Here is a 14,310-nt window from a genome sequence, read left to right on the forward strand (position 1 = left end):
GCAACATATATAATAGGCCAATTACATGTATACAAAAATTGAATTTCCTACTATAATCTTTAATTTCCACAGGATGTACAGTATGGATTTTAAAAGAATGAAGTATGTTCAGGACATTGAAATACCATGCTGAATTTTATGTTCTTAAGGCAATTTAACTTATCAAGTAGTTACTTGATTGAGTATAGGCTTCTTTAGACAACCTTTAGAAAACTGAACATTCATGTGATAATTTTTTCCAGTTTTAAAGCAGCATTGTTTACTCATAAATAAATTTACATTATATTTGACAGTATGTTCAATTTGCTTCACTTTTTTCTGATCCTGTCTTTTTCTTAGGGTATGTACATTAAATCCACGTATGATGGCCTCCATGTAATTACTGGGACCACAGAAAATGTAAGTTTTAAAATATTTCCATTATCCCCCCCTCACTCCCAGCTTGCTCATGTAGATCTCATCCATTTCTCCATCACTGGGCAGTCCATGCATCCTTCCTAGGATCCTCCTTACTAGCTAGCCTCCCTGGAGCTGTGGGTTAATTTGAGTATGTATGTATTTCACATGATTAAGATTAAATGTTGTTCCATATCTAAAAATACTTACTAAATTGGTAGATTCTGGATGCATTGGAATTTAGTCATTTTATTTAGTATAGAATAGTGACTTAGAGAAATTCAGATGTTTTCCATTTTTAAGACAGAGAGTTGTCTTTGTTACGTACTTTCTGGTTCATGACAAGTTATTGTGACAACTAAAATAATCTACTTCCATCTGTCAATTAGTTTAGTTATTTTGAGAAACATCTAATCAATCGGACTTTCTGGATACTTGCAGAATAATTCAGCTCAATGCAATAGAGGTGTAGCTGAATGGTTTTAACAGTGAGATTCCTCCACTAGCAGCATCAGCCTACTTTGAGAGCTTGCTAGAAATTTAAATTCTAAGGTTCTACCATAGACCCAGAATCCTAAGAACAACCTTCCTTCATGAAAAGAATCTAAAAGGTGTTCTGACTATGAATTGGAAAAAGATTATCAGCAGTATATACCACACTAAGTTATAAAAATCAACTAAGCAAGTTAAGGATAATGGCACACAGAACTATATAGCTATGTTCTAAAAAGAGAAATAGAAATGCATTGTCAGTCATTAACATGGTTAGCATAATAGAAATTGAATAGCAAAAAAATCATTCATTATCTCAGGTTCCTTTTCTTTCACAAGTAGGTGATAAACTTTGAATTTGTTATTTTCTTTTAAAGATTCAGACAAATTGCATCTTTATGCTGTGTTCCTTTGAATAATACTGTACTGGAATTAAGCTTATTTCAATTATCATTGATCTCTATGTTTTACCAATATTTTCTTCTTTGAAATCACCATTCTCTGTAGTTAATTCACCCACTAAATCTAAATAATTATTGATTTATCTTTTCTTAGTTTCTTGTTGAAATTGAAACACTTTGTAAGTGGAATGTTATAGCACCTTCATATTTGATATTAAAAATAGACACCATGGGCCGGGTGGTGGTGGCGCATGCCTTTAATCCCAGCACTCAGGAGGCAGAGCCAGGCGGATCTCTGTGAGTTTGACGTCAGCCTGGGCTACAGAGTAAGTTCCAGGACAGGCACCAAAGCTACACAGAGAAACCCTGTCTCAAAAAAAAAAAAAAAAAGTAGACATCATGAAAATCAGTAAAATGTATGTTGTGAAATATTTCCTAGTCTGAAATTCAGTAAGACACTATACACTACACTATTGCCATCATCCTCTAATTGCTTGTACATTCTTTAGATCACTCATGCACTCACTGGTCATTGAACAGACCCACTTCAACTCTGCTGTGATCCAGGCACCGCACTAAACATTGGAAGGATATATATAATAAACTAGTTTTGTTTTCCTCAAGAAGTGCAAAATATGAATATAGGATCCAACTATGTGAGCAAATACTACTATTTACTTGATCCATTAAGGAAAAACTAATAAATGCTGTCAAGTAAACCAGAGAAGAAATCACAGAAGTGGTGCTTTTGTACTGTGTCATGAAGAATTGATAGGAATGGCTATTTGTCCCTGTGCTTATTCCATTCATGGTCTCAACATCTCTCGCTCATAGAATCCCTCCTCTTTCTCGCCAATTGAACTCCCAGAGCTCTACCTGGGGCCTGGCCGTGGATCTCTGCATCCACCTCCAGTAGTCATTGGATGAGAGTTCTACCATGAGAGTTAGAAAAATCATAGGGACAAATAGTCAAACTAGTGGAAACACATGAACTATGAACCAATAGCTGAGGAGCCCCCAACTGGATCAGGCCCTCTGGATAAGTGAGACAGTCGATTAGCTCGAACTGTTTGGGAGGCCCTCAGGCAGTGGGACCAGGACCTGTCCTTAGTGCATGACCTAGCTGTTTGGAACCTGGGGCTTATGCAGGGACACTTTGCCCAGCCTGGGTGAAGGGAGGAGGGGACAGGACCTGCCTTGATTGAATCTACCAGGCTGAACTGAATCCCCAGGGGAGTCCTTGCCCTGGAGGAAATGGGAATGGGGAATGGATAGGGGAGAAGGGGGGGAGGAGGAAGGAGGACAGGGGAATCTGTGGCTGACATGTAAAATTAAATTATAAAATCAAAAAATAATAATAATAAATTGATAGGAATGGATTGCCCTCCATTATCTGAAATTTATGAAAGTAACTGTTGAGTACTAATGCTTCATACACTTTACTTACTCGGTTAAACTAGGTAAATAGCTAAATGATAAAAGGAAAATTTGAATCTGGGTTTAGTTCACATATCAATCACATATTTATAGTTCATCCTTTGATTCTTCTTTTTTCTTGATAATATTTAAATATTTTGTAGCCCTACATAATTTGTAATTAGAAGTTCTGTGTTGAGTCTTAGTAAAGCTTGTCACTAAAGTGGGTAGGTTACATTTTTTTTTTTTGCTGTGCCCCAGTTCTTTGATTTTTTATGTTTGAAATGAGGAATTGAAAGAAATGATCTCTGACAAAACCCTACACATTGAAAGTGTATAATTTGTATGGCTTGCTCTGATTTTTCCTTTCTATGCAAAACTTGTATTTTTAGCCTTATGTGTGCAAACCATCCTTTTTAATATCCTGACCAGAGGCATTGGCTTCACTTTTCCCCCATTCCTCTTTGACACTGTTGCATTGCGATGTTTAATCCATTCAGAATTGTTCCATGGTGCTGGTCTGATATGGTACTACTGCCTAAAGACTTTGAGATCACTGATTCTTTTTTTATTTAGAATAGGGTTCATATTTCAGATGAATCTACCTCCTTAACAGTATTCTTAGTTCATTAAATAGTGTACTTTTTGGAATATTATCTTGAGTTTTAGCCTATGGCAATTTTTTGTAGGCAAAAACTTTTGTTCCAGTGAGGTAATACAGTTTGAAGTTTTCTATGTTTTCAAAATAATTAAAAATTGGAAATGAATTTTTTAAAAGGTACTGGCCTGAGGACATGGCTGTTTGTGCAAACTGCTTATAGTACAAACATGAGGACCTGAATTTAGATCCCCAGCACCCACATAAGAGCCAGATACCACAGAGGGCCTCTGTACACCTGTACAGGGGAGCAGATAGGTAGATCCCTGGAGCTTGTTGCCCTTCAGTATAGCTAAATCATGAACTCGAGTTCACTTAGAGAAATAGACTCAAAAGCCAGGCAGTGGAGTCACCAGGAGGACTCAGCACATAAAAATGTTTGATGCTAGGCCTCACAACCTGAGTTCCATTCCTGGAACCAATGCAGTAAATGAAGAATACCAACGCCTTAAGGTTATCTGCTGAATTCCATAGATATGCCATGACCTGTGTATGTCTCCTCCCCCCTCCACATACACACATTCTAAATAAATGTAAAAATAAAAATTTTAAAGGGTGTGTAAGATGGATCAGTGGGTAAAGGCACTTGATACGAAGCATATTGATCTGTCTTCTGTCCCCAGAAGCCACATAGTAGAAAGAAATAACTGAGTTCCCAAATTTGTTCTCTGGTTGCCACACATGCCACTAAGTCACAAGCTTGCCCACATATAAATTAAATAAATAAATACATTCTAAGAAGAAAGAATAAATAAGGTGCTTAAATAATTTGAGGAAAATACCTGACGTCAACCTGTGGCCTAGATAAACACACCTACACACACACACGCACAAACACATGGTGGGAGGAGCATATAAACATAAAACAAAAATAACCCAAAAATCACCTTTAAAGTACTTCTCATTCCTGGGTCTTAAAAATGGTGTTTTATTTTCTAGATTGTGTCACCATACTATTTTTCTTTGTTGTTGTTGTTGTTGTTGTTTTAATAGATACTATTGAGTAGTATCAGAACACAAGCAAATGATTTTAATAGGTCAATATGTTCTATAAAAATCCATCTGTATAGTTAGTGTAAAAGAGTGTATCGCCAAATAAATATGCCTGCAATGCATATAATTGTTAATCAGTAGAACTAGAAAATAAGGCTATAAAATCTATTATAAAACCTGTAGAATTAAAAAATGTCTATCACAGATCTCATTTAGTTTCCTTTATACATCTTAAAACATACAAATGTTAAATTACCAGGTTGGTTTTATTTATTTTTGTTTTTAAATTTATATTAAGGAAGTGAAGTGGTGAAATTGTTATATGCTATACGCATGTTGTTTCATTTAGTGTGGTTTGTCAACCAATTGTATTACAGTATATGAGACAGAACAGCATGCTCTTGTAACTAGACACTTGGAGAGAATTTTATATAATGTACTCTTGACCTAATTTCTGCTTGCGTTTTAATTTTCTGTTCTGTATTATTCACAATTGGTTTTATTAATAGTGAAATAAATTAGCAACTTAATTATCCAGCTTCAAAGTGTAATGCTAATTATCAACATATACTTTTAAATATTGATCTGTTTACATTAATATGGATTATTTACATTAAATGGATAGAGCTTAAGTAAAACTCACAGTATTGTGAAATATACAAAGATATTTTTTGCATTTTAATTGAAAATGCTTTTTATACAATATATTCTGATCCCAGAGTCCCCCCCCGTGCCTCCTCTCAGATCCTCCCCGCTTCCCACCCTTCCAGCTCCACACCTTCTGTTTCTCCTCTTAGTTCTTTTTATTTCCTTCTTTTATTATTTTATTTTAAATTTACCTGTTTGTGAAATGTATTTTCAAACAAGTTGCCTAGTGGTGTTTAGCAGGGTTTTCTGGATTAAGTGTGTCATCTTCCAGTGTAATATCTGTGCATGACTTTGTACTTATTTCATCAGTAGCTATAACCTGAATGTAAACCACATTATAATAATTACTTGAAAGTTATGGCTAATTTTTTTAATCTAATTAAAGAGGTAGATTTGTGTGATGTTCCCAGAGAAAGAAAAAAGCTGATAAACCTCATATCATCATTTCTTTTATGTTAAATTCAGTCACCTGCAGATCGATGCAAGAAAATTCATGCTGGTGATGAAGTGATTCAAGTTAATCATCAGACTGTGGTATGTATAATTACCTTAAGAGTCAGTGGGAGAAACCAATTTAAAGATTTGTTGAAACTTTCAAATAATACCAGTGAAATTAAAGGCCAATATTTTATATAAAATAATTGAAGAACTTTAAAAAAGAACTGAATGATTACTCTTCCAAATTGTTTGATGGTATGAAAGACATGGATTTTTGAAAAATGAGGAAATATTCTGGTTGTAAATTTGACATTTTCTGGTATAACATAATTTTTTTCATTTTTGTAGATTTGTGAATTAGCTACTAGATACATTTAATGGTTTTATATAGAGATAGAAAGAGATAAAGATACATTCATTCATCTGTTGTAACATTGACTTATTGATTAATGTGTAGAAAACTTGGCATAATTTAAATGTACATTTTTGTAAAAATTATAATCCTCGGTAGCTGACTTGGCTCCTGTTTGCCAAGAGGAACTATGAGGCTCCTGAATCTGTTCTCACAACTCTGAATGCCTGTGGCATTTAATGCCTATGATAGATGTGATAGATTTTCAAAGATGTAGAAAATGAACAGTATTCATTTCTGTTTATTTTATATGCCTCAGATGGTTCACTTTATTTCCCCTAATTGGCAAACATAAAATCTGTTGCCAAAATTTGAAATTGAAATAATCTGAAATTATCAATATAATAATCTTCATCTTTAAAGTACAGTAATTTAAAATATATATATATTCTACATATAGTTTAGTAACTTTAGGATGAGTAATCATTTTCTGTTCATACTATTGAGCTAAATTTGCTTCTGCATGTCATAATGAGAGAAGAAAATTTGGGAAAACTGCTTTTTCTTAGAGAAAGTTTAGAAAGGCTCCCAATGATCATGAAAGTTAAAAATGTTTCTTCAGTGAGTTCATTATCTACCTGATATAAAAGTAGACAGTCCTTTTTAAAAAATAAGATATATTGGTGTGTGTGTGTGTGTGTGTGTGTGTGTGTGTGTGTGTGTGTGTATGTGTGGTGTGGTACTGAACAAGAATGTGCTGATAATACACAAAGGCTTTCTACCATATAACAGTACTAATGACTTTATTTTGTCATTATAAAAAAAAATTGTTCTAAGTGGTTGTCCTTTTGGAAATTTCTGGACCCATATATAGTCTGAGAATTTGGGCAAGGGGATAAAGCAACTAACCCTTCCAGTTCATTGGTAGCTTTTCCTTCTTTTATGTTCATATTGCTTCCTTCTCTGCAAGAGACTTTAACATGAAGAAGCCTCTATTGCATATTTTCTGCATGAGTTTCTACTTGATCAAATTAAAGTTGAAAGTTAGTCTCCAGTGAAAAAGAAAATTGTTTAGAGAGTACTCTTTATGGAGCAGATCTGACATTCATTAAATGAAAATCAAAGTCTTAAAGTTTACAGATAAACTAATAAAATCTGTATGAATTGGTGACATTTAAATGCTATGAGAATGTGCATACGCATTTCATTCCAGGAATATTTAAAAATTTTTGAAAACTGCATAGAATAAGGATTGGAGAAATTTAGTTCTAGTTTTAGCTGTGAAGTTTAATTATGGCTTTAAATGCCTAATATTACCAGAGTAGTTTACCTTTTCTAGAAACATTAACTGAAATTTTAATGTGTAACTGTACACACAAATATCATGTCACATATTTTATATTTTGTTTGTCTTTATAATAAATCCTGCATAAAAGCTGCTGTATGTGGAAATTGACTCAGAAAAAGTATTTAATTCAACATCTTGTAAATTTCTAACTCAAAGTCCCATGCTCTTACTTCAATCTTATTGTACCCTTCCACAATTCTACTTATAAAACTACCAAAGGAGTAAGAATCTTAAGAAGTTAAGAATCATTTGAATAAATCTCAAGATTCAATGAGACATTAGGTGGGGGGGTATGTATTAGGAAGTAAAGAGAACAGAAAGGGAGAATTTACGTACTTAGAGTACTGAATCCATTGAACTGAAATTGGAATTAGGTTTCAAGCTTGTGGTTACTTCCATTGCTCACTGAGCTCATTCCCCTCAGATGGGTAAATATGTAAAACAGCAAGCACAAATACTGGTACACATTAGGAACGTGATAACAATTGACCTTCCTACCTCTCTTCCATCCTTTTACCTAATATTGTAGTTGGACCACTTGGAGTCCTGTTTCTTGGTAGACTGCTATTGGAGCCAACAAATGTGTTTGGGATCAAAACAGAAACAAGAAGATATATTGAGTTTTATGAAAGTATCTGTTTTTAATAATGTGATTAGTTACCAGATTTTCTTCTTTGTGCTCAAGTAAGAGGCATATTTGTGCATGGATTTTTCTCATTTAATGTAAAGTAGCCTTCCCTCTTTTTTATTGTTGCCTGTGTTATGGTCTGTATAGTGTGTTAACATTATTCAAAATACACAGAGAGAGTAGGATGAAAATTCTCTGAGTTTTCATTCTCTGAGTTTTCATACTACTAAAGCATGGGTAGGTAGATGAATTATTTGAAACAAGTGTGACTTATTTGTGATCTGCAATTATTCTTTGTATCCTATCATGATTAAAATGGAGAGTAGTGGTTGGCTATGGTGTTACAATAAAAAGTAGTATAATATACTTGAAATACATAATTAATATAAATTATCGAATCTATTAATTAATTCACCAGAATGATAAAATATTATCAGAATTAGTTTATAACTTTCCTGATTCAACAATTAGAAAACAGTGATGCTAAATCTTATTTTAGATGATACTATCTCAGTAGTTTTCTGTAATTTTAAAATCTTCTTACTACTGCAGGTAATATTGTACAATATAAAAAAATTTTATATCAATTTTTTGAAAAACAATTTTAAATGTTCCCATGAGGGTCAATGAAAGATAAATGAATAACAGGAAGTTTTTTTTAATTTTTTTTATTATTATGTGTTTTAAATTTTATACATCAGCCATGGGTTCCCCTTTCTCCCCCCCCCCCCCTTCCTCCCAGCCCCTCCCCTCCATTCCCATGTCCTCCAGGATCAAGGCACCCCTGGGGATTCATTTAAACCTGGTGGATTCAGTACAGGCAGGTCCTGTCACCTCCTTCCAGACTGAGCAAAGTGTCCCTGTGTAAGCCCAAGGTTTCAAACAGCCAGCTCATGCACTAAGGACAGATCCTGGTCCCACAGACTGGGTGCCTCCCAAACAGATCAAGCTATTCAATTGTCTCACTAATCCAGAGGGCCTGATCCAGCTGGGGGAAGTTTTAAATGCCATTGTTTTAAATGGCTGGTATGGTTCATATGCTCAATAGCAATTGACTTTCTTACCTTTCTTACCCCTTCATGTCTAGATGTGTGTGATTCTCCTATGTTCTTTTATTTAAATTGTGTGTGTGTGTGTGTGTGTGTGTGTGTGTGTGTGTGTGTGTGTGTGTGTAGTTACTTGAAATTAAACTAGAAATTACAGGTCCATTTTCATGTTGCTATATTCTTCATTATACTTCTGTGGCTGAGAAACTGACTGCCAGATAGGAAGAAGAAAAAAAATCATGAACATCCAAGCAAAGCAGAATGATTCCTATTGCATGTCTTCCTTGCCAGTGAAGATCAACTCCTCAAAGGCTGCTGAAAACACCCTAGAATCTATCCTTCTCTATCTCTCTCTGCGTGTGTGTCTCTTTTCCATCCCTCCCCCGACTCTCTCTCCTTCTACTCCCTCTTCCTCCCACTTTGGCATAGTTTGAACCAGCAGCACTGCCCTCATGATGGAGTTTAAGCATGTTTTTTACTGATGACACTAGTTATTTTTTTTTAATCTGGGCATATCAATAACGAATCTGCTAATTTACAGGTTAATACTTTTTTCTTGTGAGTGTTCTAAGTATTTTATCCACACTTTCTTCTTAGGCATATCATTTTAAAGAAGGGGATATGTATTGTGATTGAATCTGGCATTTGGAAAAGTTCCTTCTATTTTGTGTTAACATTAAAGTATATCCATTGTCGTTTTATTTCACTTCTTGAATATTTAGGCAAACGTGGTTCAATAGATTTGGTTATAAAAGCTACCTAAATGGAATGACCAGGTTGAGATGTCAAGAAGATAGACTGTACAAGTAGCACTGTTGCTCATTGATAGCTAAAGAGATAGAAGATAAGCATTATAAAACAGTGTCGTTTTACTCTCTCACTGTGGTAAATATGACTATGTAAGACTTGTAAGTCATAGCAAAGGGAATGAAGGAAGGACAACAGACTGAAGGACTATTGACTTACTTGGGAACTTCATTCTAAATTTGGCTGGGCCTCTCTAATTCTCAACGTAGCTTCTCATTTCTGACTGTGGCCTCACCTTTTTTTCAACCATCCCAGAATAAGAGAGCATTGTTGAAAGGGGGAGAAGTCAACATAATCCAAATATATTAAAGTTCATCTCCATGCTACCCCCCTTTAGCTCTAACCTCTTTCCTGGATGTCATTTAGTGGCATGTATTTCATGATACTGTTTAACATTATATGTGCTTTCTCTCCAGTTTCCTAAGTAAATTTTGTCCTTATAATTTTGGTTTTCCTTCCTAATTCATTTCTTTTCTTCTCCTTCACTATATGCATCTCTTCTCACTTAACTGTTTTGCCTCCATTCTTGCCTTGTTCAAATTTCTTTATCCTTCCCTATTCTATTCCTCTTTTCAAAGGAGAAGTTATTTATCTTATAATCCTTTAAGCCCAAAATATTGAAAACTGAGACCTCAAATGACAGTGTTTCTGGTATTTCCCATATATTGGTCATATAGTCACAAGATGTTAACTAGACTATAGAAATTAATTATATTGGCAAGATGTTTAGCATATTAATGAGTAAATGTTTTTTATAATAACGTACAAAAACAATATTGGGGTTCTTCAGAATTGGTATTCTGAAACAGAGCACATGAAATATAATCTTTTAGAAGGTGAAAAATATATGACAGTAAAATTAAACAATGTATCACACATTTCAGTTAGTCATGGTAATGCATGTTATTTGTCTTATATAGTAGTTTATGAGACATTAGTTTTTATCTATTATTTTAAATTTAACATCTTCATTAAATTGTGTGCAAAACGATTTTAATGTATCACTTATTTGGCATAAATTGTATTATTTATTTTGCATAATCAACTCATTACTTTATCATCCACCACAGTACTTCATTGTCCTTCTGTTATCAAACTAGAATTCATTCTATTAATTCCTTCTATAAAATAAATTAGTTATGTTATGCCTTAATAAAGATAACTTCCTGTCAACCAATTTCTTTTCTTTGCAGACCTCTGTGTCTTGATTTGTTACTCTGCTATTTAGTTGATAGTAGCTTCAATGTAAAGAGTGGAATTGGTTTCTTAAATGGTTATTGTAACTTCTTTTTATTATCAGAATACCTTCAGTTAAATATAATCTACTTCTTAAATGAAATTTTAAATGAGAACTTACAAGTGATTGTTTTGTATCCTTAAAATTTATCTATTGATAGAGGTTCTTTTACATACTCTAGGTTCTTAGTTTAAATGTGAACTTCATTTGCAAATTGGCATAAGTAATCTCAGTCCTTTCCTACCCTTGACAACGAAGTAAGAATCTGTCACATTGGCCTCATCTACTCCTTCCTGTGGACAATTACTAGATAGCATTTAACTTTCTGATAAAATTATTGCATGAAAGAAAAATACTATAGAACACATGTCACATAAAATTCCATAGACCATAACAGTAATTGTAAATTTATCCACAGTATGCAACATCATTAAGATTCTGATCAGCATTGCAGCTAAATTTTTACATATTGTTTACCATCATTTCTTATTTATATTTCCTTCAACACTGTCCTCTTGTACATTTTATTATCTTCATAGGAGGAATGAGGAGATGTTTTAATTATATTATATGGTGTGTACCCACTATACCGACTGAAGGGTGCCATTGAGTTACCATTTTTTGTGTTGGTTGTCAGAATTCTTATAAAACGCGTTTTAAAGACCATTCCTACATTGGGGAAATCTTAAACTGAAACATTTTATTAGTAAATATTTAGAATGGTATTTAGTTAATTTTACATGTGCATATATACACTTAGTTTTTTGTTGGAATGTAGACATTGCAATATTTAGAAGTGTCTACGTGTAAATGACAGTTTAAGAATTATTCAAAGCAGTTATACATTTTTAATTTAGAAGTATGGATATTTTCTCAGAATTAATCAATGACAAATTTAGATTTTAAAATAATGAAGTATTGGTTCATTCCCATAACTTTGGTAACTGGGAATATTTTATTTGTTTCTAATTTTAAAATAGATAAATTTCCAGTGTTTTTTGAAGAACAGAACTGAATTATAGGAAAGACTGGCTGAAACAGAATAATTTTAAATATATGAGGACAACACAATGTTGTGAATTTTAACTAAGAGATATCTTTATAACATTTATTTTAAAGTCTGTATTATTGTGATTTTTTACGGACTAATGTTCTGTATTATATAATCTGAGGTTTGGTCCACAGTTTTACCTTGTGCTGTGACGTGACTGCCTTCGTCTTCTTTCCCTAGCAATACCTTTCAGACTCATTTAATTTTACAATTTGGAGAAATCAAAGGATATCATGAATGGTGCTGAAATGAAAATAAATTTGGCTTTGATTTAGTTTTCATTACACATATGAATGAATACTATGAAGCCTCCAAAATATACTTTTGGCCTTAAGAGACTACATTACCAAATGCCATGTTGAAATGGAAAAAGGAAATGACAGCTATATACAAGTTACTGAACTATGCCCACAGCTTTGGAATCATCTTACCAATGCAGAGATGCTAGTGACACAGAGGGTCCACCTAATATAAGTAGGAATGTGTATGTGTGATTCATTAAAGGGAAAGACCATGATTGCTGTTTTCTTCATGTGTATTTTAAATGGGTTAATCAAGGTACAAGTCTCAGGACTTCTGGATGACTGATGAATGGACTCTAAGGGGAAAACTTTGTAACTGCTCAGATTGCTGAAATTGCCTTGCTTTATTTCATTCCTCTACCTTGGCGATAAGAAATTGTTATCTCTTAGAAATTTCCCTTTTAAGTACTGAACACTCAGATCAAGACACATATTGTATATACACATCTTATATACAACACTTTCAAATTTATGTGAAAATTTTAGATATTGAAGATATATATGCATTCAAATGATGAGTAACTCAACATTGTCTAAGTTTTCCATTGAAATTAAGCTGCATAGAAACAAAAACCCTTTAAAAATAGCTACATATGCCTTGACATATTCTATTGTACTGGATAGTTGCCTTTCAGCATTATGGAGGATGTAAATTGAAGAGTTATTCATTAAACACAAAACTATTGAGATGTTTCCCCCAATTAAAATTAAATATTTAATTCTCATATTCATTTTTTTCAAGTATTTGTTATTTTATCTTATCCCAAGACTATCTTTTCTAATACTAAGATTTTATTTAGAATGGATAAAGCTTAGAATGTCTTAGTCTGCTCTGAATTACCTTTTAAAGTTACTTTATGATAGAACTTAGAATCACTTATTTCATAGGTTTTGTTAGCATATATAATTAGTTTATCTTTGGGTCATGAATAATTCCTTACTTATATTCAAGGAATGAATGATTGTGTGAAAGTAAGATTATAGTATCTCCAAATGCTTGAGATTGTCAGATTTTCATTCATGTTTTATGAAAAATTGAGGGAAGGTTAATTGTGTGCATGAGTACTTTAAACCTAGTACTCTGGTCTTTGAAAGACAGAGGTTATGTAAGATTTAATCCTTCTCAAATGTTTGTTACTATGGCATTTCCTCTATAGAGCTTGTTTTGCTGAAGTAAAAGAAAGTCACTGTCACAAATACTCATTTAGTAGATATTTCAGTAACTTCCTAGTAACTCCAAGAAACAGAATGTTATAATAAATACCTCAGTTCAAAACTCTAGCAAATGTTGACCGTCTTTAGCAATAATGTAATCATATGTAAATGGACTCTGGTCTCCTCAATGATTTTCAAAAGAGAGGAAGACATCTGAATATAGAATAACTCCTAACATCAGATATTTATGTAGTCTCTTTGAAGCTTTCTTTAAGAAAAGGTGTTGGTTATATACTACCATTGGGGAGCTTAGAATGTGAGTAGTATACACACACATATGTAAATAGTGATAATGAAACTTTTTGTGAAGGGCAATATTTTTAAAGTATTTTAAGAAATAGCCTGCTTTCCTTACCTGTGGGTATAAAGATGATCTCTGTAACTCCACATATAGCCACTAAAAAGGAAAATCTCTAAAGTGATATGCTAGTCCTAAATTCTTATGTTTATGAATATTTGTAAGTTTTACTGCTCGGGTCCAAAGAGTAATGTCTGTCATTTCATAATTTGTTTAAATAATTCACCAGGTGTTTGGAAAACCAATAGACCAGGAAATGTTATAAAGACAACTTCTTCCCTCTGTGTGCCCAAAGGAATGAAATCTCTCATCTCTACAGCACCAACCCAAAGACCCTTGTGTTCTCAGTCCAGGCAGCCATTTGTCCAGAAACTCCCCCACTTATGATTCCTTTTACCCAGGAACCCTGTTGACTGCTTCAGCCTGACAAAACACTTACCCGCCCACTGCACAAGAAACCAGATCTTCTGGCTTCTGACAGAATCTTAGGGACTTACTTGGGAAATTTTAAGCTTGTTTGAGTTATATTAAATACACCTTGATATATGTGTTAGGGGTTGGTTGTAAGTTAGTGAGTGGTAAGA

At 33.5% G+C, this 14,310-nt stretch overlaps 1 protein-coding gene across 5 annotated transcripts in view; it reads left to right on the forward strand.

Moving 5' to 3' along the window:
• Positions 1-14,310, forward strand: part of Cnksr2 (connector enhancer of kinase suppressor of Ras 2) — a 234,530-nt gene that overhangs the window by 112,563 nt on the left and 107,657 nt on the right. For all 5 annotated transcript variants that reach the window (XM_036175532.1, XM_036175527.1, XM_036175528.1 and 2 more), the window contains exons 7-8: positions 340-399; positions 5,470-5,538. In XM_036175532.1, the coding sequence (XP_036031425.1) occupies positions 340-399; positions 5,470-5,538 (129 nt within the window). The remainder of the gene's footprint in view (positions 1-339; positions 400-5,469; positions 5,539-14,310) is intronic.

This window comes from Onychomys torridus, chromosome X (assembly GCF_903995425.1).
Source record: "Onychomys torridus chromosome X, mOncTor1.1, whole genome shotgun sequence".
In the NCBI taxonomy this organism is placed as follows: domain Eukaryota; kingdom Metazoa; phylum Chordata; class Mammalia; order Rodentia; family Cricetidae; genus Onychomys; species Onychomys torridus.